At 29.6% G+C, this 25,529-nt stretch overlaps 1 protein-coding gene and 1 long non-coding RNA gene across 3 annotated transcripts; both read right to left on the reverse strand.

Annotated features, from left to right (window-relative positions):
* Nucleotides 1–7,756: 7,756 nt before the first annotated feature.
* On the reverse strand, nt 7,757–12,303 carry LOC114401785 (probable protein S-acyltransferase 15). 2 transcript variants are annotated; one of them, XM_028364374.1, is made up of 7 exons: nt 11,951–12,303; nt 11,235–11,327; nt 11,019–11,120; nt 10,870–10,941; nt 8,670–8,768; nt 8,489–8,584; nt 7,757–8,396 (listed from the first exon to the last, which is right to left on the reverse strand). In XM_028364374.1, exons 1-7 carry the CDS (start codon nt 12,197–12,199, stop codon nt 8,301–8,303), a joined length of 807 nt encoding a protein of 268 aa, XP_028220175.1. In that variant the 5' UTR covers nt 12,200–12,303; the 3' UTR covers nt 7,757–8,300. The 2 variants fall into 2 exon arrangements, with proteins under 2 accessions (XP_028220175.1, XP_028220176.1); XM_028364375.1 differs by lacking the exon at nt 11,019–11,120.
* Nucleotides 12,304–19,941: 7,638 nt separating this feature from the next.
* LOC114401474 lies at nt 19,942–22,097 on the reverse strand. Its single transcript, XR_003664282.1, has 2 exons — nt 21,087–22,097; nt 19,942–20,180 (listed from the first exon to the last, which is right to left on the reverse strand). It is a non-coding gene; the product is annotated as an uncharacterized LOC114401474 (long non-coding RNA).
* Nucleotides 22,098–25,529: the final 3,432 nt, after the last annotated feature.

Genomic DNA, 25,529 nt, shown 5'->3' on the forward strand with positions numbered 1-25,529 from the left:
AATTTTATCATCGTTAATTCATTTATGATTTTTGTTGACCATCAATAATACTATATAAATGAAAAAATCAATATTACATTAAAAAACTTAAATAACATTTATTTTAATAATTTTTTTCTTATATTTTTTATTCATAGAAATCAACACATAGATATCAAGAGATATATAATCATTTATACATTTTATTCAACTAACTAAATTATATTTTTATTTTATTTTTTTCCTATGATACTTGTTATATATGGGATGAAAGGAATATAATATTTCCTTAAGCACTCATAAGCATTCAATAATGCCATCTAAATTAGATGTAACATGATCAAGCATCCAATTTTGACCACGAAAGAAAAGACATAAGGATATATACGTGGCCAAGCTTGATTTAAAAAAGAAAATAATAATAATAACTGTGATGAAACACATATATGTATCCCCACCAGCTTTGCACTCACACAACTCTGTTTGGCTTGACAAGATTTGTCTTTGGCCTTAAAAGCAATTAGTCTCAGAACCATAATAAGATATTATCTCCAACTCGACCAAAATTCGATCACATTATTTTTATTCATTTTCTAGATTTCGCACATACTTATCCACATGTCAGAATCCACCAATTAATAGAACCCTTCGTCAATAATCAATGACTACTTGCAACACCAACTATACATATGCCAGATTTCTTCTATGTAAAATAGCATTATCAATTTTACCAGAGACAAAAAAAAAATATACCATCAATCAAATTTCCATGCATTAATTCGTCGAAATCGAAACCTTCTTTTCCCTGTAGGTCCCGTTGTCCTAGCCTGCTCTCTCTCTCTCTCTCTCTCTGGTATACATATACCTTGATGACAAAGAAAAATGTTAGCATATGCTTTTTCTGCATCCATCATATTAATATTTCATAAATATATTTTTAGTTTTTTTTCCTTTAATTAAAATTTTATTTTTTTAATCTCTTAAATTCATAAAATACTATTTTAAATATCTTCTAAAATAAATTTAAGAAACTAAATCGAGCATATTGTTTTTGCTATTTTTAGTCTCCCAAAGTAAAGTTAGGAAATTAAAAATAACATTTTTATAAATTTGAAAGACTAAAAATAAATAAATTTTTTATGAGGGATCAAAACAAAAATACTTCAAATTTTTAAGAAACTAAAAAACATATTATTAAGTCTTTTGTATGAAACAAAAGTCTTCATCTCCATGATATATTGATATTCTTGGCACAAAATTAAGTTAATTAGTCAACAGTTCCTTACTGATCATATATAATTGTTTCTCTTATAAAAATTATTTATGGTCTAAAAAATGAGAAAAGTGTCTCGATTCAAAATAAGAAAAGTCTCCAACTTAAGAATATACTTATAAAAAAGGATTTTGCTTCTAGCGCGCACTGCTTAAAAAATCAAAAGAGAAAATTAACAACTAATTTTTTAACATAGATTAATTAATAGTAATACAAGTGAATATTTTATATTAATAACATGATTAAAAAATTAATTTTTTTTATTGAAAATCATATGAAAGTGCATTTAAAAATTATGAAGAAACATAATTTTACAAATCTCAATAAAATATTTTTCCTTCTTACTTAATTAATGCTCTAACGCAGTACTGTTTAATATTTGCGTATGAAAAAAATTTATATTAACTTCATTCCAAAGTAATGAATGGGATCTCGAATTTTAAATGTATTAGGTGTTAAAGCTCTCATCCATGTATTTAATGTAACTATAAGCCTTTTATCACGGCTTAAGCATTTTGTGGCCAGAAGGTATTTGCAATTTGGTGGGTGAATCGGATTCTCTGTGATCTTAACTTCATAAAAAATGAAGTGAAGGCAACTCATCCTTACTACCCGATAGTCTCCAAGATCAAGGCTTTATGGCAGCAGGATTGGATTCTTTAGTTTAAGCATACCTTGAGGGAGGGGAACCAAATTGCAGATTTTCTTGCTAAGGATCGATGATGCTCAAGGGGTTGATCATTTGATTACTTTTTATCTTTGCCCTAATAGTCTTAAGCCTAACCTTTTACCGAATGCTTTGGGAGTTTTGTTCCTAAGGCCTTAGTTTCCTTTTCTGTTCTTGTCTTTTCTTTCCCTCAGCATTAAAAATAAATGTAACTACAAGTCTTACAACTCAATATTATAATTAAGTTGAAACAATTTTATATTAATTAATTTGCATGCTGAGAGTTATTAATATATATGAAACTCGATCTATGTTATTTCAGTGGACAATTTTTTTATAAATATTTTAAGGATTAATTTAATAATTCATTTTTCCTCTACACTTCATTTTAGCTAAGTGTTATGATGATATCTCTAGGCAAAACATGTGACCTGATGAAACCTGACAACTCATAGGTGATAGCTAGCTGCACCCACACATTATCAGATTGTCTGATGTCCACCAACTTGTTGCCTTAAGTTCTAGAGGAAAAACATAATGGCGGGTATTATTTTAATTAAAGAGTAACGTTATAACTTACTATTGTTTTACAAAAAATTAATATTATATATATATATATATAATATTTTTTAAATGTAAAAAACATAGTTCATTTCTTTAGGTATGTCTCGGATTTGAATTTGTAAATAAAAAACATAATTAACAGAAAAAATCTCGTTAAGTTAAATTAATTATCCATAAAATTAATGAATATTTCATGATAATATCATAATGACTAATAATAAAAAACTAAAATATATTTTTTATCCTTCTAAAATTAAAAAGTTTATTTGAATTTTGTTTTGTAAAATTTTTTATATATATTTTTTCTGGTAAAATTAAAATATGTCAAATTTTATCTCAACAACTAATTGGATATATAATGTTTGTATAACATTTAACAAAATGGTGTCTTAGCTTAATGGTAATTAGGGGTGGGAATAAGTTAAGCCGGCCTACGACTTAGTGTACATAAAGTCTGATCTGACCTAACCTATTTAATTAAAAGGCTAGACTCACACTTTTTAAAAGTCTTTGATGAGTTATTGTGATAAACGTGTTTGTACGAATCATGATACATGTAATTATGATGTAATCTTCAGATTAATAACATATCTGATCAAACGAGTAACTCCAACAGGACACGGATCAGATTTCCAATTCAACCTGTCGATCAAATTCAGATTATAATAACATTATTTTATATTATTAATGAATGATCATTAAATTCTTCACAATAATTAGCTTAAAAGAGAGATTAAAGTTGATTTTAATTTGTTAACAATGTATAACACTCTCTCTCTATATATATATATGTCATGTATAGTATATTGAAAACATTTTAATAATAAAACTTTGTTCAATAACTTGATAGATAAAAAAATAAAGTTAGATTTGATGAAATTATATTAAATTAAATATTAAATACTTCCTCTATTTCTATTATAAGTCTCAATTACTTAATTCATTAGAATTAAGAAAAAAGATTAATTTAATTAATAATAATAATTTTTTTTATAAATTTATAACTTTTTTCAAAATTATTTATGTCATTATTATTCTTATCTCTTTTAATTGTTAGCCAATATATTTTATCTCTTCTTTTAATTAAGAATATTTCTCAGTTAAAAATAATTAATGAAAGAAATATATCATATATTAAATTTTATAAAAAGAATAAATACTATTGTAAACTTTTATTTTATAAAAAAGCATCATTTTAAACTTAAATTTTACAAATAATAATGGAGGAGAGAGTATAGATTTCCTAAAAAATCTTATATTTTTTTTTGTCACCACCGTGAACTTTAAGGTAAGGTAGCGGATAGGATACGAGGAGGAGTTGTTACTCGATCGACAGATATACTCATCATTGTCTTCCCTAGTTAGTACTTAGTAGAAAAAGAGTGAGCAAATTCTTCTAATGGGTCTCTCTCTGTGCCTGTCATTGCCGGTGTTAGAAGAACTGACCTCAGAGATTCTTCTTAGGGTTCCGGTGAGGTCCTTTCTGCGATTCAGATGCGTATGGAATGCCCTAGTCTCCTCCTATCCTCAATTCTTCGCACCTCAACCTCCGATCCAAACATGCGATTGGTCTCTTCCCTATACTGCGAGTCCTGCCAAATCCTATCTTACTCTGTGCAATCAGTGTTCCAAAACCCATCTCAGCCCCAAACATATATCGTTGCTTCACAATGAAGGCCGTTTCCACGTTCTAGGTTCCTGCAATGGCTTAATGTGTTTGTATGGTATTTATAGCCTTGATGTCACATTGTGCAACCCTTCCATCAGATGTCAGATTGATCAGTTCCAGACGATTAGCAATTAGGGTTAGGTCTTCTGCCACTGCAAGCAGTAGTAATATTACTTATCATGGCTTTGGCTACTATCACGTCAATGACATGTACAAATTGTTACTAGTTGTTGAAGTGGAACATCGTCCTCGTCAAACGACTGGGGAACATCTTGACTACTAAAAAAATCGCTTTTTACGAACCTTTGGTGGTGCAAATGCAAATTAATTGTTGGGCAGTGATTAAAAATTTCCCGCGTCATCCCGCTACTTTGCAAGGCAAATTTGTGAGTGTGGAGCTCTTAACTGGATAGCAGCTACTAATGGACCAAGAGGTGCAAGTGATGATGTTCAATGGGTGATTCTATCCCTTGATTTGGCCACGTTGGAATATGCTTAAGTGTTCCTCATGGAGACTGTGATGGTCGCAAGATTTGTGGCCGTTCTGTGTTAGGTTTCTCAAGAGACTGTCTTTGACTCTAAGGAAGCTAATTTTGTTGTGTGGCTCATGAAGGAGTAGGGGGTTCAAAGTTCTTGGACTAAATTGATGATCTTCCCTCCCGTTATTCGAGATTCATTGGGGATTATCAATCACATCGAGCAATTGTTTGACCCCTTTTGCATTTCAGAAAATGGCCTTGTTTAATTTGCTGGAATTAGCTACGTCTCAAAGAGTAGTTCCGTATAACTCAAATGATGGTACTTTGGATTTTTCTATTAGGGACGATCCTTGGTTCCATGTGCATATTTATCATAAAAGTTTGGCTCTTACGATCGATGACAAGATTCACAAAGGGTAAAATAAAATTACCAGCCCAAAGTCTGTAGTGGAAGCAGTGCCATTCCCAGCTTCCTGTGGAGAAGAATCACCTCCTCAAATTATTGTTACCAGTTACTAGGCTTTGGTGAGGTGGAAATGTATCCGAGTCATTACATATATGGAACACTTATTTGTTGATGTTATTTAGACTGTTTAATCCTAGAGTATGCTCTTAGTACAACAAATTCTTGTTACTCTGTTTTGGTGCCAAATCTTTGAGAAAGTTGGTGTTACATTTTAAGATTTAATGTTCACAGCCATGAAGCACTGGACTATGATTTAACAAAAACTAGACGAAGCATCCTGTCGTTGGAGGCTATAAATAGCAACAGATTTTACCTCCTTATATGCTTGCTATCCGTCAGTCAAATAATAGAATTAGAAACAATAAATTAGATCGGAATGAGAAGTTGCGGAAAATAAGTGAGTAATAATAAAAGTCAAACACTTAAATTGGTAAAGATATTTCAATTATTTTAGAAAATACTAGAAATTACTAAAAAAGACTTTATTTACTAAAAAAGCAAACAAATTTTTCAGTTAATAAAAAAAACTAGAAGCTAACCGAAATATCTTGTCCAACATAGCCTAAATAACATTTTTTTAAATACTAGCTTCTAGTTTTTTATGTTTTCTTTCATTTTTATCTTCAATACATTTATTCAATTTTTTTATTATATTTTTCAAATAAATTATAATTTTATTATTTTTCTATCATTTTATATTTTTTAATTACTTCAACAGTTAATTTTATCGAACACTCATAATTTAATAAGTTAATTCTCTAATTTTCAGCTAACTTTTTTTAACCTTCAACTAGTTTTTTAACTAATTTTACGGAATATAGCCTATGAATTTTACTAGAGTGACAATTTATACAAAATGTTTATTTACTGCAGTAATAGTGCAGAATTTATGTAGGCTAAGGTAAGTTAGATTTCCTAGGATAGGGCTCAACGCCTCTCGAGCAATAATAACTATCTTTGTGCAGGCAATTGCTTTCTGCGATTCTTGAATTGCTTCCGGAAGCAATAGGGGAAGTGGGGAAAAAAACACACCCTTTGTGTGTTGGTAAAATAACTACATCGCAAACCCAAAATGAGATCCTTTAAAGGTGTACTATGTTAAGACTCTTATTCCTTAAATATGCTTTTGACTTTGGGCAATTCCAGTGTTTGGACCAAAATGATTCATATACAATTGGGCCTAAACCCAATAGGCGCAATCCATAACACATTATATTATTTCAAATGCGTAAATGTTTTAAGATAAGTTGTAATACTCTAAATTTAGTGTAATATTATCTTCACCCGATGAGAAGAAAATGTACCAAATTACTAACTATTAAATCATGAGTAAGGTTTAGTAACGTGAGAACCCATGTTGTGAGAGCATGTATGTCTGTATAATATGGGAAGTCAAAGTTTGATATATTGTAAGATGATGGCATAGACCACTGTAAGGGTCTAGACTCTAGAGGGTAAAGGTCCTCAGTGTCTACTTTGCTTGGTATAACTAGAATTGGTGTAGTATATATCTCCCTTGGCCTTGAGGTCCATTCTTTGAGGATGAAATTTAGCTGTATTAAGGTAATACTCCCAGGGTGTCATACATCCTTAGCATAATTTGGATTTAATTTGACGATTTTTTTTTAATAAAAATGAAAGTAATATAGGACATATAATAATACTGATATTAGAATTAGAATAAAAACAAAACAAAACATTTTCAGATTTCAAATTAAATTTAAAGTGAAATATTTAAGATATATGTTGTGAATTAGAAATTTATTCCTTCTACACATTTTCTTATTACACTATTTAATTTATTATTTTAACATTATACTTCACAAAATTGACAATGATAAATCTTAGATTAATTTTATTTTTCTACTTTTTTTAATAATTTTATATTAGACAACTTATTTTAATTACACTAATTAACTTAATAAAAACATAATGCCTATTTAAGAGTATTTTTTATTTTATTTTAAATTTGATTAAAAATATTTTAATATATAAGATTAATAGTAGAATACATAATATAAAAAATGTAATAAAAATAATTCATCATTAAATAAAAATTACAAGAGTTAAAATTAATTAAAAAACTCAATTATAACACCTCAAAATATATTTTTATCCATAAATAAAATTAAAATTTATATAAAAATGTCATATAAATATGTTTATTTATGTAATTTAACATTTTTTAGCTAATTCGATGTCAAACATTTATGATTTAACAAGCTAGTTGAAAAACTTTCAACTATCAACTTTCAGCTAATTTTGCTGAATTGCTGAATATAATCATCCTACCTATCAATGTCAATGAAAATAATATGAGAACAGAAAACTATTCTTTGTTTTTTCACATATATACTTTACTAGCTTTGTTATCAGCAAAGGAGACTTTATTAAATCTCTAAAATCATAGGGAAAGTCTTCATATTCAGCTTAACCAAAAGAAAGTTGATGTAATTTGGTTTAAAAAAAAATGTAAAAAGCTCATGACCGCATTCATCTAATGATTTTAAAGCCAACTACACGAAAGTGAATATCTATAAAATAGATAAATATCCAAAATACATGGGACACACTCGAATTCCTTTGCTTCACGTGGGAGGGAGGGATTAATTTGTCCTTTTACTATTAGAACAAAGATGGAACTAATTTTGAGAGCATATTTAGAAGTCATTATACAATAAGATGAACAGAAAATACATAGAAGTCATATAATCATCAATCATCAATTTTACACACAGGAAATTGAAGATCATTTCTCAATAACGAAATGAACATAAAAGATGCCACAACCAATATGGCTAAACCTACAAACAAAATCTAAAACTCTCCTTTAACACTATGAAAAGGCCTTTGCGACATACCTGCAATTACTCTAGATATGTGCTAAGACTGAATTCTACTGTCAGGAATAAAATTGGAGTAAAATTGTGTTACCTGATTTACAAGCTCTAAATAAAGTTTCCATTTTCAACAATCTACGATGAAGCCAAGCTGTTGAAAGACAGACATTGAAACATTTTTGGTAAAGATATCTATCAACGCGTTGCATAAGCTTTACTTTCTCAAAGCTTGTTGATCAATTGTCTTTTCTCTTTAAACTCTTTTCTGAATATCAAATTCAGATGAATGAGTTCTTAATTCCTCATTTCAAGATCCATATGCATGACCTGCTTTGGTTCATGACTTGGCCAGACCAGAAAGTTTTAAGAATTATCACGTAACGTGGGGAAGCTAACCCCATCCTTCAGATGGCTTACTGCCGTGGGACATAACCATTTCAGCATGTTTGGACCTAAAACCTGATAAATAAACAGATGAATGTTAGGTAAGAAACACCATAAGTACATATGTGCAAATTAATGCCAGTAAAGACCACAGAATAGGGAGAGACCAAAGTAATGTTCTTGTATGCGCCAATGTTGAATGGATGCCGGTAGCTCTGCCCAGACTTCATAGCCAACCATTTTGCACGATTTCCTTCATAATACTGGGAAAAAAGGCACAAAATGACATCTCCAAGAAATAAATAAAGACATGGTATTTTAGTGGAATACATTCAACTGAAAACCCACCTCTATGGTTGTCATGTTATGAAGGATAAGGTAGACATGCCATCCAAAAAGAGTCAAAAGGGTTATGGTCAAGCCCACCACCATTGTTCCATACAAGACCTAAACACCATTCATAAGTCTTATTGTTAGTTTATGATTTAAGACAATTAAGGATTAATAAAAGAACAAGTTACCCAAGGTTTAAGTATGTTTTCTCAACAGAAAACCATGTAAAGTCTCATTCTCTGTCTCTATGTTGCTAATTATAAGTTTATAATTATAACTTAAATAGGGAAAATAAAACCAGGTTGCTTCATCATTTACTTGTGACGAAAATAAGTGTGGTTAGAGAAAGGAGTCTATTGAGAAACCGTTTATTTAATGTGTTTCACTGTCTATCACAGTAGAGAACATATTTGTCATAAATTAAAAGTACTACAAAGAAGTATGTGCAGTGACTCTTCTGTCCTACACAAGTTTGCCGTTTGGATCCATGGGACTGCTGTCCACAAACCAGCGCACACCTTCTAGGATATTGCAACACTAGTGGCAGATTGAGCCATCTCAATACCAGAAAATACTTAAGGTGACCCAAATCCTTAGTCTGAAAATAATCAAAGATGTTTCAATTGATAGATTCCAGCCTCATCTCATCACAGCATGGAATGACAATGGCATCAACTCAAACAATTAAATAGATATCCTGAACTTGGGAATTGGGATGAGTATCGATAGAATACGGAATGGTTTGTCTCACTACAAAAAACATAGCGACACAAGCAGCAAACTAATCTAGATTTCCCATGAGCAACAAATCCAAGTGGTTTCTCCCGATAAACTTCTGCAACCAGACAGGCAATTGATCCTTCAGGTCCTGCACCCACTTCAGGATTTCTGTCGCACAGTCTCTGTACCAGCACCATCAGTCTCCAAGGTCTTGCGATTTTCCCTGTGTTGCATCCATCTATCTCTGCAACTCCACTACCTACTGTTACACCTGCTCTTGATGGGTTTCAAGATCTCTATCAGTCACAACTATTGTATCTTATGGTCTCCCACAACCCTTTTCTTGATTGGATCTTGTGTCACTCACTAGATCTAAGAACTCGAATGCCAATTGTTACACTGGCACTGCAAAATTAACGAAAAAAATGGATCTTACTTTATTGAAGAACTGAATTCCAGACTAGACTCAGTGTAAACTGGGCACAGTGCAAATGAAATTCATACAGAAATTCAAGAGACTCAAGACTCTTCTATCTCATCAACAATCTCAGCTAGCCCCCTTTTCCCTAACTGTTAGAATACAAATGTAACTAAATGATTAACAACTTCTCTAACTAATTATTGGGCCAGTTTGGGATCTCTCAGTTGTGGCCCATCCCATTTGCTTCTAATGTAGACCTACTTAATCATTGACTTCATTGGCATGGATCACAAATTTCAGCATCAAAAACTCAATAAATGGAATCAAAAGGGTTAAGAAATATCAAAACAAAAGAGATAAGAATAAAAAGGTTCCAATCCAAGAACCAAGAGAGAACTCTCACTTACCACAAAGGCTAATCTCAAATTTCATCCAAATCTATCTTTACAAAATGTTTAGAGCATCATATTTATATTCCTAACTAAAAAGGTCCATTTAGCACAAGAGCCCAACAAGCTAAACACCTGCTAACTAATAAAACTAAGAAGTCAATTACAAAGTCCCAATAAAAGGCCCAATTAAACCAACAAAAAATTACAGACATAATAGGCCCTTTGTAGCTTCCTAGTCCTCTATCAATTGCTGTTGTTGTAGCTACTACAAAACCCATTATGCAACATACAACATATATATATATCAAATATTTTGAAGTAAAAATGTAATTTAAGCAAACTAATGAAGGAAATGCATAAGGGTTCTCTCTCAACTTAAGAAAATGCCTCGACTTATAATTGGAGGACAATGTCATTTAGGATTATTTGCAATTGAACAAACTAGAAGGAGACATGTAATAACATGAATAGAATACAAGTAACTATGAAAAATTCAAGCAGCTGAAATTAACTTAATGATTCAAAAGGCATAAAATGCTTTGAAAGAGTTTGAAGTATGAACTGATAATAGCCTTTAGAAAGGAGAAATACATATGGCCTACAATTTCCTTATATGTCTAACAGGAGCACAAATCTATTGCATATATATCAGAACATTTATAAATTATAGCATGCAACTTACATAAAAGATCTTAAGAGAACTTCCTTTAATGGGATCCCAGTCCTTCTGAAATACACAGCTCATAAATATGATCTGCACATTGTAAAAGCTTATGTCAAATAGGAATCCTGTTCACTACAGAACCAGTAGATGCCAGATTGGAAATATACCGTAGAATAAATACTTGCCATGGTGGCATAGAATACAAAAACAAAGAAAGCCTTATAATTCCAATAACCAACACAGTTATTTATCCACAAGCAGTGATGATCCTACATCATATTTAGCCATCAAATAAAATGGTCAAAATAAATCCTTACTTCAGGAACTCAAATGTGAAATTCAAGCTCAAAGTAAAATCAATTGCCGAGACGCAACCGACCTACCATTTTCAGAATACACCTTCTGCAAACTCGACAATGATGGGTCCTGGGAGGCTTGTATGCAAAGCACTTGTCACATTTCTTCTGTTCTGCATTCTGCAACAAGTCAATCAAGGAACTCAGCAGCAAATCAAACAAAATAGATTACATGAAAGAAAACATAACAATATCAACACCTTAATCTGTCATAACTCATAAACACATCAGCAACTTCAGATAATGTAGAAGCAAAACACTTAAATCCTTGGCCATAAAAAATCACAATGCGGGGAGAGCAAAATGCCAGAGAATCTAATCATACAAATCTCAGAATTTGAGTTTGCACCTAACTCGACCCAAAAACTAGCTCATAAAGTGAGAGTTGCCTCCTACACTTATATACACCATGTTAGCCATATCACTAGTCGTCAATGTAGGATCTCCAACAAGAAATATATGTATGTATGTGTGTGTGTGTGTGTGTGTTGTATAAAGTGCAAACAGCTATAATTTAAGCACCATAAATTATTCAATAACCATGCATAACAGCTAAAATGAAACACCTGCAGCATTGATCCATTGACAATACAGAGAATCTCAGTTCAATTTCCTACTTTGATTCACATAAGGGACACAAGAAGCCACACACTTAAGAACCCAGATCACTTTCCAAAACAGAAAGTGTAAACACTGTGATTGATTAAACACAGACCCATGATAGAGATGTGAAAAAAGATTACATCTTTGGAGAATTCAACATCTGGGGCGTAGGAAGAAGGGACGTGGCCGGGGTCAGTGAGAACGCAAGAGAAAAAAGAGAAGAGGGATAGAGAGGCAAAGAGAGAGAAAAGGAACGCATTCAAAGTGCCAGGGGAACTCTGCAAACCGAGCCAATCTTGGAGGAAGACGAAGATTGAAGAGTAATACACAAAAAGCATTAACAAAAACACTGCCAACACAGGCACTGATAGAAACCTTTTGCCCTTCATCGATATGGATGGAGAATAACAAACCCCTTCTTCTCTCTGTTCTTGCTCCTCGATTTCTTAATTACTACTACTACAGGAGTTTTCTCAAAACAACAACAATAAATTCCTTGGACACAATCTCAACCAAATTCTACATTAATGCATAACATAGTACTAATCGGTGTAAATGTAATTTTTAAGATAAATTATGTTTTGCTATAATTTCGTTTTTTTTATTTTTTCTTTTTATTTTTTATCTTGAATTTTTTAATTCATCCTTAAAATCCCTTTATTTTTATTTGTTTAGTTACGGTTTTACAATTATTAATCACATTTTAAATATAATTAGAACATATATTTCAATCCACTATATAGAAACAATTTTTATATAAAAAATACAAAGAAATAAATTGAGAAAGTGTAGTTCACCAAAAACAAAAATCTGAGAAAGTATAAAATTATAATGAAATAAATATGATTTTTTTTCTAATTTATATGCATTAGATATCTTAAAAAATAAATTCTGACTTTGATTCTTTTAAGATTTTAAAATATTGACTTGATTATTGTATAATAAATTAAATAAGGAGGAAAATTTGTTATTATTTTTTTAATGAATAAATAAGTTTTAAAAGAATTTAGAGTGAACTAGTAAGTAATGTTGGCCCGTGGGATCTTAGAGTCGTGTTGGTATCTGCATTTGTATTAAAAAATAGATGTTAAAGATATCTTATTTTAATGTTAAAACTTATACTGCATTTAATATCGACTAATTTATGAAATGAAAAAGGTATCATATATATATTTGAGCTAAATGAGCATAGATTTATTCAATTATCAGGGAAGCTGTTGGAACAGATATACAGTCTCCAGTCATCGGGAAATGATTTATTTTAAAATGCAAAATGCTTTTGATTGTAACAGTAGCTCGATTCTTTTTTTTTTTTTTTGAGGAAAAATACACATTAAAGAATTAATTTTTAAACTTATTTAGTGTGAGTGAGCATTTTTGTTTTTTTTTTGTTTTTTTATCAAACTTCACCTATTCCTATACCAAGATTAAAAAAAAACATAGAAAAAAAGTTAAAAAAATAAAAAATAAAATAAAAGGAGCGACAAGCTGCAGGTTAACATTTATAAAATTTATTTTTTAAAATTTCAAAGAAATAAATGATAAAAGTAAAAAATAACTTTAAAAAATTTCTCTTAAAATAAATTGATTTCTCATCTTTAACTTTAATTATTATAGTTTATGTTTTACCAACTTTCATATTTGTGTGCTCTACAAATTGAGCCAAACGAACCCATTACCAGCATTAGGCTTCGGCAGCCCAAGATGTCAAACAAAGAAGGGCTTGATATTCTCACACTGGTTTACTAAGTCCACCTTTAGTCTTTTGATGATTTTTTTACCAAAATACCCCTGAAAAATAGGTTTCCATTGGTAGAGATATACAACGGTAACATATTTTTGTTATACATAATTAATTTATACCCCTTAATATATAACAAAAACATATTTCTTCTGTGTATTTTGTTTTAATACACAACGACCATAGTGCAATTGTAAGGACATTATAGCTCACGGTTTATCAGAAAATTAAAGGCTATGAGCTTCTCCGCAATTGGCACTCACCTTTTTCCTTTGAAAGAGAAAATTATTGTCTATCCTTCTTAGTTATTTGTGTCTATATCATGCTGTAACCTCAAAGTGATGAATTGTTGATAATTTATAAGCGATCAAATGTTAAAGTTGGGCAAGAAGCATTTGGCTTCAAAGAAAATGTCACAACTGGAGTAAGAAAAGGATTATTGGAAATGAAAATCAAAGCTTCCAAAGAAAAAGAATCCTTAATTTTGTGCATATATATATATATATACATATATATATATATATATCTTAGGTAAAGGTGAATTATGAGTGACTTTTATTAGTTTTTAATGGTAAGTTGACGAAAATCAATGGAGGGTTGGTGCTTTTGACTTTGAGTACCCTTGGTTGGTAACTATGGAGTGGAGAGAGCTACTTTATGGTTGGTAAACTAGGAGAAGCATTAGGCCCTAGCTAGCACTCATATATGAATATTTGCCAGTTACATTAGTTCTTGATTTTCACTGTCTTGTTGCAGATATAGATTGGTAATATTAATCTCATATGCACTTTTAAACATCGTGAATGTGTCACATTCTCTACTTGTAGAGGAACATTGTAAGCTGATAGATTCGCCTTTCTAGTCTTTAATTTCTGTTTACAGCATAAGGAAATGTGTGGAAGCCCATAGGCTTGTAGAGTTGGAAAAACATGATGACTAGGGGATTTGGGTGGATGATACAACCTTGAGAAACTCTTCTAGCTAGCTGCAACTACATGTAAATTGACTAATTTCTGTTCAAACTTTCGGTTAACTTTGATGGAATCAAACATTTAATCTTTAAAAAATAAAACCAAAATAATGTAATACCACATTACAAAATACAGGTTTAAGAAATTTCAAAATATATTTACTAGCTTGTTGCAGGGTTTGAAGGACTACAACCTAGTGATCATCTAACTGTCTAGCATCTTCTTTCATTAAACACTTCACCTTCAAATTTTTTAATTAATTGAGATCTTTGAAGTAACAAGTGCTGCTTTGTAGCTAATTAACTTTATCTTGTTGCTTTCTCATGAAATTTTTCTGTCAATAGAGATGACAAGTAGGTTTGAAACTACTCAAACTCCTCATGCAGCAGTATCCAACAATAGGATAAAGACGTTAACCAATCGGCTTAGGTTAATTTCAGCATTAAGATTGAGAATTTGTAGTGGGATTTATCTTTCAACACTTCAGCATCATATCATCCTTTCGATGATAAATATGCTATATATTGCTCTTTCTAATACTAGCATGTTCGCTAAATATATATTGATATGACAGTTTTGCTTAAACAACACTATGCTCTAGTTTAAAAAGCTTAGCTACTAGCCAAACATGATCCCAAGGTTTCATTTAACCCTTTACTGCACAAGAAACAAATCATGTACGTTTTGTTTACCATGCTTCATACAAAGCTGTCTTTTTAACAATGTCCTTTGTGGCTCCAAATAACTTGTACAAGATCATCATATCCACATACCAATGGTCAATTTTGATATCATATAGTTTCCTTTAACCCATTACATTGAAGACACGCACTCAGATTAGGATCATTCTTCAATGTGGGGATATCAGTTCTTCTCTTTGTGGACCTTTACAGTACATAAATATTTGGCTGTTGTTGATAATAGTGAAAATGAGTTAGGTGTAGGACACACAAAAAATTGGTACAGAATCCGAGCACTGCCAACTAGTAAAAGGAGTGGTGAAATTGGGCTTGGCAAAACAATGCAAAGTGAAGGAGGTACAACAGCAGTTGGCACAAGTCTATGAAAAATCTAGGGACCAGAATCACTGCCTATTTAGGGGGACCATATGCGAGATGAACTTTCATTTTCCGTTAATTTTTGCAAATAAAAGATTACCAAAATGAACAGGATGAAAAAGCCAACTGCAAAAGTGGTATCCATTAAGGTAAGATGTATCACAATCAAGTGAGACATGTATAACATCAAGGCATGAAAAGTTGTTTCCTCAGTGAGAAGATGACAATTAACTATGTTTACAGTGTCTGCTGTATTTCTTTTATTTGGTTTTCCATAAGTATTATCTTTCAATTCAGTGTCACTCACTCCTTTAAGACATGACAAAATACTAAATACGGATATCACTCCTAACAAGAATTTGAATCTTGATTTGTCACAATGTGTTGTAAAATTTTCTTTAACCTCATTTTACTTGAAAATTTTCCTTAAGATTATGACTTAACCTCATTTTTCTTGAAAATTTTCCTTAAGATTATTACTTAGCTTTAATATTTGGATCTCAGATGATTTGTGTTTACATCAAAATAACCAAAATGATCAATGTAATTTGACAATAAGAAATTAATTAATAGTACATTTAATTATTAATTAAAGACTAATTCGATGTTAATTATATACTTTTAAACAAATAAATTAGTGTTCCACAAATCTACAATATTGACCAACTTGGATTATTTTAACTTTAACTATATTAATGAATAGTGTATAGTATTGTGTTCCCTTCATGTTGTGTTGTTATGTTCAAGGAATTTGGTTATATATATATATATAGAATAGAAAATTTTAAAGCATTTCAATATTTGAAGTACTATGTTTTTTTTTTTTGAAGTATTATGTTATGTGTGGCACGATGTCAACATGAGAATAAATATTGATATAATGCATGATGAGTGGACATTAAAAAATAGAAATGAAAATATTTGCAAAAACAAAATTACAGAGGCATGTAAAGTTCTTGTGATACAGGTCGATCGAGCTTATTGTGTGTACTTCGGAGGACCAGCAGCAACCCAAAATGCTTTCGTCAAATAAAGAGGTTAGTTTCTGAAATTATTATTGAATTGCACTTTTATGCGCAATTTAAATCATGGAAAGGTAGAACATAGTTTTGAAGTGACCACCAACCCCCCTTATTATCAAGAACATTTCAAAAGTAACGAAAACACATTATCCCGTTCTCTTGTCGTTTTTTTCAATTTTTATTCACTTTTGATTGCTATCCTCCTTTTCCCTTCAACTTCCAAAAATATCCTACGACTAAATATTCTGCCATTACCACCTTCAGCTAATTAACAAAAATAAAAATTCTACCATTACCATATTCAAGGACATATTACAATTTGCACCCTTAGTAATACTCAATTCGATTTCTGAAAAAAATTGTTGCAAACCTAGGGAATAAAATACTGATCATAACATATATAGTCTACTGCTTTTATAAAGTTCTACTAGCAAAACTATGTTAATGAATTACCAAATTGCATCGGTAAAGTAATTGAAGTGTTCAATAGATATTCTTGTTAATCTATCAAAGTCAAGTGTTTATTATTGGATAAGATACCCAAATTACGTCAAAGCTGAAGAGTCTATTACTTGCTCTCCCTAAATAATAATGATAATAATAATAATAATAATATATTTTTTAATATTTTATAAAAAATATAATTTTTGTTTCAAATGTGTAACTTCTTTAATAGTTTGATTACCTTCTATTTATAAGATTAAGCAGTAAGTTTTATCTTCATCCTTTTTAGCTCATCATTGTTAACCTCTGGGTCGCTTTTATTTTCTTTAAAGTTAAACTCAAAGAAATTAAATAAGATTATTTAAAGAACTACAAAAAAATGTAAAAAATTACAAAAGATAATGTCATATATTACTCTCTTCATAAAAAAAAGGATAATAGTGAAATTTAATTAGCCCCAAATTAATGATTCCATTCTTGAACCAATGGTTCTTTCATCAGACTATAAGCTTTTTTGTGGACCTTCAAAAGTGAGAATGATTCGTATACCTTCTTTTTTAGTTGTCAATATCATAAAACAGCTCTGTTACTAATTACACTTGACATGGCTTGTGATATGCACTCATGATTGGGGATATTCTTTCAGACACTTACTTAACACACAACAATGGGTCTCCCCCATTGTCAGGGTGACTACATTTTCTGCACATGACAAAAACAAAATGGGTGACCCTAGAATATTAGTAATGGAAATAATTTCTTGTACCAAATTTAGTCACTACTTTATTAGTTTTAGTAGTGATTAATGATTTTTATAGACTATCTTTTTATAAACCAAGATTGTGAAGAATTATGATTGCATTATTGCGTTTTGATTATAGTTAGGATTAAAGAGATATAAAGTCATATTATGAAGTACCACAACCATAGGAAATTTCTGTTAGCTATAGGAAAGAATGTCTTGTTCTAAGAATAAAAATATTGTTTTGGATGTTAGATTCTAACATACTTTGGTGGAACCTGATTACAACTTTGTTTCTTAAGGTGGTGGAAAGACATTGCTCATTAGAGGTATAGAGTGGAGAATTCAAGGATAATTGGTTTTTAAGTTTTGTGCAATGAATAATAGGGGATGGGGGTTAATTATACTTCTTTCTGGTAATCAGATGGTTTGTTAATAGATAGGTTTAGTAAATTATTCTCGGTGGTGGCAGACAGTAAAAGCGACTTACTTAGTGATGTAGATGGATGGGAGGAGGGAAAGTGGCATGGAGATGGAAGTGAAAATTAAAAAGAGATAACTTATATAATGGGAGGAGGACATGCTTTGCAAAATCTACTAAGTGAAAAGCAAATAAAAAGAGGGGAGAGAATGATAGATGGGTTTAAACGGTGCAAATAAGTGGTGTTCACTCAGTAAAATCCACATATATACAAGATGTTGATGACTCCTTTTACAGCTCACGACGATACATTTTTTTTAAAGGGTTGCCAATATCAAATACTTTGTGCAAAGGATATCACTTGAAAGAACAATCAACGATGCATTAATTCTTTGAACATATATGACTTATTCTCTAAGGCTTTGGAATTTGGATGTACGATCTAAGGTGGTGGGATATTTCCTTGACTTTACATTGTGACTGCAAAACTAACTTCTTTCAGTTTGCCCTATTTCTTTATAACTCAGTGGATAAAGCACTAAGATTAATGGTTTGATATGTCGTCATATGAGTAATCATTTGTACAATTCGATGTTATATTGATATTAATTATTTATTTTGAAATATACACTATAAAATATATTTTAATTTTAGTTTTATATTTCTTTAATAGTATGATTTAACTATTTATAATGTTAATATTGTTATATGGATTGATTGATCCCAGTCATATATTAATTATGGAATTTTAATTAGGATTTGCTAACTTGTATCCTCAAGACGGCAGTTAAGAAATTAATAAATGGAAAAAAATATTATTAAATTGTATTGGAAATCATGTAGAAATTTTACTTTTTATTCCTTTTTAAGAACACTAGTTAATATTTTTTTAATCAAGTTAAATTTGAGTCAAAATCAATAATTTTATGAATCTTTCTTATATAAAAAAAATTACACTAAAGTTGGTCATCTTGGATGAACACTAACAATTTCGGTGATGCGTTTTTTTTTTCCTCCAAATCTACGCGTAAGGAGGACAAAAGTACCGCCGTACCAAACTAGTTGTGATTCCAACTTACTATCATCGAAAAACATCTTTGGTCACAAGGTATAGTATAGAATCATTATAAGGAAATAGTGGTACCAAAAATCATTATGATCGTTTAATATTTTAGGAAAATATTTTAAATTAAACGTCATTATAAGATAATAAAAACCTATCTCCATTAATTTTAGGATTTATTTTCAAAATGTGTATACACAAAAGGATTAGCAAATAAAAGTACTAATGCTCCAACCAGTCCTTAAATTAAAAGATAAAAGTAAGAAATAAAAATAATTTCACACACTCAATTTTTTATGTTAAAAAACAATATATAATAAAATTGATTATTTTAATGGGTGACAACCAAAAACTAATAGTTCTTTGGAAACTTTCGTTGCACCCTTCGTTTTACATGGTGGGACATGAAGTGGCACTAAGGCTGTGTACATAGCATGTCTCATCAACCAGACATCAGTCCTTAATTGTTTATGTCATTACATTACCACCTTCCTTCAATTCTCATTGTATAAACATATTGGTTTAGAAATTAAGTTATAGTTACCTTTCCTAACTTATGTTTAGATTAATAATAACCAAAAAAGAAAAAAAAATGCAGTACAGTTAGTGCTCCACAAAGCAGGTCTATGCAAAAGTATACACATTGAGTTCTGCAGCTGCAGTTATATATGGAGAACCAATCCCTACAACCACAGATCTCAATAGATTTCAGGCACAGCCATAATTATATATCCTTATAATGGATATAAGTAACACGTACTTGGACTTTCAATTGAACAAAGATTAAAGTGAAGTCTACTCACCAGCACGTACTGCACGTAAAAGCATTAAATAGTTTATATATTCCCTGCAAACTCTGTATATGTGGCTGTTCAAAGTGTAATGTATCATCCAGCTGGAATTTGGTACTGAAAGCCAGAAGAGGTAGAACAAGATACAATTGATACAAGAGAATTATAAGATTAAATAAAATGAAAGAAGAGATTGTGGATTTTACTTTCTCTCAAAACCAACGAATAATAAACATTTACCTTTTAAAAAAAAAAAAAAAACTACACCTTCAAAGCAAGAAAATTAAGATGAATGGGAAGCATCTTCTATTTAGAAGGGGTAATTTTGCTCTCAATTAGATATGAACATTAATTATAATCCCTATAGTTATTTTTCTGAATATTTAATATAAATTGCATATTTAGGATTTTAATTCAAAATCATTGATTAAATTCAAACAATTCTAGGTTATTCTTGCATTTGTTGGTAGATGTAATAAGGCATTCTAGTTGTTAATTAATGTAGATAAATTAATGGATGAAGATGGCTGAATCATTATTTTCCATTTTAACAAAAGATGTGAAACTAATTTGCACATGTATCTGTGTCAGAGAAAGGTTGTTTATCCGATGATGAACTTGCAGGGAGTATGGTCATCAAGTTAAAGAAACCGAAATGCAAGATAGATACTAACCAAAATTGTGAATAATGTTTTCGAATCTTATATACAAAATTAACAAATCTGCAGCTCAGAAAATTATTAGGTACATAATTTTGTTTTCTATAATGATAGAAAGCATGTACAAATTGCATTAACATTTTGCTTTCATATCTTATTAAAACCCTAAGAATTGAACCAGGACACCATCAGATCAACGAAATTTAAGAACACTTTATTTCAACACACACACACATGTATAGTAATATAATTCACTTTCTTATACCAGCTTCCTGGGAAAACTGACAGATAACTTTCAAGTTTCAACAAAAAAAAAATTATGAACTCAAATATATATCAATAAGGATATTAATTAGAATCTTACCTTGCAGACATGAAAGTCTATCAAGAACTACAGACCATTTTTTTTCTGTGGATGAAGATCTCTCTATATTGGAAAGAAGCCCGTGAATCGTCTATTGCTGATGCAGCATCATCAAGATTCTCAGCACCTAAACACTCCCCCAAGGAGGTGGAATCTGTGTGTGAATCTTGATGCTGCTGCACCTGCAAACAACGACTATATACAAATCCTAGTAGCTGCTGCAATTTCCTTTCTTAGCTTGAGCTATGATCGAATTGATTCAGTGAAAAGAACAAGATTACCATGAACCCTCAACCATGGTGCCTTGCTATATATACGACAGATATATATAACAGAATATAAGTGAACAACTTAGGGAACCCTAACAGAATATACGGTTCCTACAGGCTGCAGATTCAATATATACACACACGCACGCACAAAGAGAGAGAGAGAGATTTAAAAAGGATTTGAAGAGTAGCAAAGCAGTACTAGTAAACTATAAAAAGAGGGAAAATATATAATCTAGGGAAGGGGAAGCAAGCAATTAAAATACACAAACAGATTAAATTAAAGCTGAACAACCTTTAATTGGTGGAGATTAATCATGGGTTTTGTGTGTTTCTATTTTTTGGTGGTGATTTGGTGTATACATGGTTACATGTTCATATTGTATATGCGTGTGTATATAATACAAATAACACTATCTAATTATATGTGGTCTTGGATTAGAACAAGAGTGGATGGATGGATTTGTATTTTGTGTTTCTGAATAATGGATGTGTAATTTGGTGGCACTAATGATAGCTTTTTGAGTAAGGGTTGGGTTGGGACACAACCTTGGGTTCCATTTAATAAACTGATCCAACAACAACGAAAAAAAAAGACAGGGAAGAAAGAAAGAAAAAAGAAGAGGAAGAGAGACACCACACCATCATGGTGTGGCTGAAGAAAAGATTATAAAAAAAGCAGCCATGTAGGTCAAGATCCAGTTGCAGTTGGATCTGCTGTATATATAAACGTAGAGAGAGAAGGTTGAGAAGGTTTTTTTTTAGGTTGTCACAGACACAAAACACACGCGATGTTATATGCTGTGTACCAACGACTTTACTATCTGTCAAGAGAAGAAAGATGACAGTTTTCCTTTTTCTTTTTTAAATTATTAATTGTTGTTAGCAAACTCTCAATCATTATATTTTTAGTACATTGTTTGTATGATAATTTTCTAGAGTTTAAATTTTATACGATTAATTAGAAGTTACCTTAAAGTAATTACTTCAATGGTCAAGTATTTTAAAAATTATTTTTTATATACTATCAGGATAAAAAGGTTTACATTATTAATTAATTATAAAACTCATCAATTTCCTCGTACATAAAAAATTATAATTAGAAGAGAGTACACTGAATTGGATTTATTTTTTTATAACATTTTATATGATATGGGTTTTTTCTCAATCTCTAGCAATCACATTACTTATTTTATTGCATGTATTCTGTACTTTTTATTCTTTTCTTGTTATCTCTTTCATAATTGAAAACAAAAATGTAAGAATTTATTATGTAAAAATGATTGAGTTTAATTCTGATATATTATTAAAATAATTTTTTATATTGTTAAGTAATTAAAATTATAAATATAATTTTTAAAATGATTATTATAAAAGTTAAAAAAAAGTAATCATATAAATGACAATATTTAAATTAAATTCAAAAACATTTTCTCTTATATTTTTATTAGTTAAGGTAGATTCAGTTATTCAAACTCTTCAGTACTCAGATTCTTCAAGGTGGAACGAAACTCATTATCAATAAAAGTCATCAACTTTGAAAGATGCATGATTTATATTTTTTTATTATTATATATTATTGGTATGAAATATTTATTAATTTTATTCATCAAAAAATTCAATTGTTATAATTTATTAATTAATGATATTATTATTTTTTTAATTTTCCTTCTCTTACCTATAAATAATAAGTCTGTAAAAATTAAAAAAAATTTGATAAATTATAAATATATATATATATATATATATATATATAATCTACTTGTATAATATTTTATACATAAAGAAAGATTTTTTTATAAAAAAAATAAGATAAGATGAAAATTATGATAAAAGAAATAAAATAATATAAAATATTATAAGAATAATAAAATGTTAATGTAAAAAATCAGTTCTTAATTATTTTTATTTTATTAATGAAAATAAAAAATAATATTAAAAAAATATAATACTCAATTATTTATCCTGACCAATTAACTGAATTTAGTTAATTTAGCTTCTTACGAATGAGAAATCTTGCTGTTGCTCCTGCTCTCCTTTTCAAACATCTCTGCCCCACGTGAAGAAGGTACGGAAAATCATTTAAAAAAAATGGGCACGACAACAACTAACGGAAAACAAAAGGAGCCAAATGTTACACATACACAAATTATTAAAAATAAAAGTAAAAGTACCCATGTGAAATATGGGTTTTATATTTATCAGTACATTATTTTTTAAAGTTAGAGTAATAGAAAAACCTTTTTTTTTTTTTTTATCCAATAACATGTTGCACCTGCACCATAGAACAATTCTTTTATATTTGTATCTAATAACATGTTACCTATAATTAGAACAATATTAGACTTCTTAAATAATAATTATAATATTTTATTTTTTGCAATAATTTAATAAATATATAATTAAATGATAATTCAAAGGAATTTACATTAAATATGCATTAGAGTTAAATTATATTATACTATACTTTCAATTTATATAAAACATTATTATTACTAAAAAAATATCATTTTTTGAAATAATGTGTATTTTTATATTTATTATTTTCTTAATTTAAGTAATTTTACGCTATTAATAAAGCATATTAACATGTGTTTTTTTAATAAAATGGGTGTGTAGGATAAAAGGTAAAAACTAATCTTAGTTATAAATCATAAGTGTCCATGATTTATTTTATTTAAATATAATCATAACTATTTATGTAATTATACGTCTAAGATTAACTTCTCACACATTCACCTTATAAACTTTCTAGATATATCATAAAACTCAACATCATTTTTTTACATGAACTTATTTCATTCCGTTCAAAATCGTAGAATAAATACAGGCTGAAATATAATCCAAAGTGTGATGGCTAACAAAACATTGTGACGTCCTAACAATATGAGTGCCATAATTAACTTGCTTTCAAATAAAATTAACCGAATAGTTTTGATAATAAAACTTAATAGCATCATACAATTCAATAACTTTATATAATAAGTGATTTCAATCAATTCAACTATTGAAATCAGAAAATCGCAAAACGAAAAAAAAGTTGTCTCATATATAGCGAAATTTAATTAAAAACAGTTGTCTTGACAATCACTACAGATTTTTCTTAGTGTTGTTTATGCATAGTAAAACCATTGCATAAAGAACAGGTAACACCTCATACTGCTACTGCTCAAAACAGTTGTCAAAAGAAAAGACTTTTTTTCAGACCACATTTTTTAGATGTTGCCCTAGAATAAAAACATGTTGTAATATAACTGATATTAAAGTTAAATATTATAGTAATCAAACTTATGTAATACTAATAACTGGAAACTATATAATGGATAGAATTTAATTCATTTAAAGTGGCAAGATACATAAAATGAGAAGGTGACAACTTATTCACCACAATTTAAAATAAGTTATGTTAATTATGTACTTTAAATTAATGATGAACAAAATCTCACTTTCTCGTTTTATTTTATTTTATAACTTTAGAAGAAACAAATATCTAATCCAGAGATGTGCGGAAATTTATGTTCATGATATATCAAAACAAAACTCATTATTAATAGACCTCTTTGTGAGCATCTCTTAGAAAATTATAAAACTAAGCAAAATGAAAAACAAAAACAAAGTAAAATAAAATAAAGATTTATTACTTCCATGCATATTAATATATTGCTTACTTATAATAATGTATGTTTTTTTACAATAACCATAGGGGTAACAAAATTAGAATTTAAGATCATGTCTACATAGGCCGAATCTACATTGCAGTGAAGGTGTGCAAGTATATCTCCTCATTTTTTTAAAAATCATATGTAAAAAAAATTAACAGAAAATTACAAATAAAATCTTATATTTTTTTTATTTTATCTAACGCTCTCCTCTAATTTTATGTATTTATACCCACTAACTTCAACTTTTATAACTTGTCCCACTGACTTTGACTTTAGGGTCTTAGCTAGATACGTCAGTGCTTGTGTAAACTATCCAAATCTCCCATTATTAGATCAATTTTAAAAGGTTAATAATGTATAATCTTAAATAACATGATAAACGCGTCACTTAACTTTTACTTCAATTCTAACATGTTGAAATCATTTATTAAAAACAAAACAATGAATTATAAGGGAAAAAGAAAAGATAAAAAATATTAAAACATTTTATTTATTTTCAATATCTCCCTGAA

This window comes from Glycine soja, chromosome 20 (assembly GCF_004193775.1).
Source record: "Glycine soja cultivar W05 chromosome 20, ASM419377v2, whole genome shotgun sequence".
Taxonomy (NCBI): domain Eukaryota; kingdom Viridiplantae; phylum Streptophyta; class Magnoliopsida; order Fabales; family Fabaceae; genus Glycine; species Glycine soja.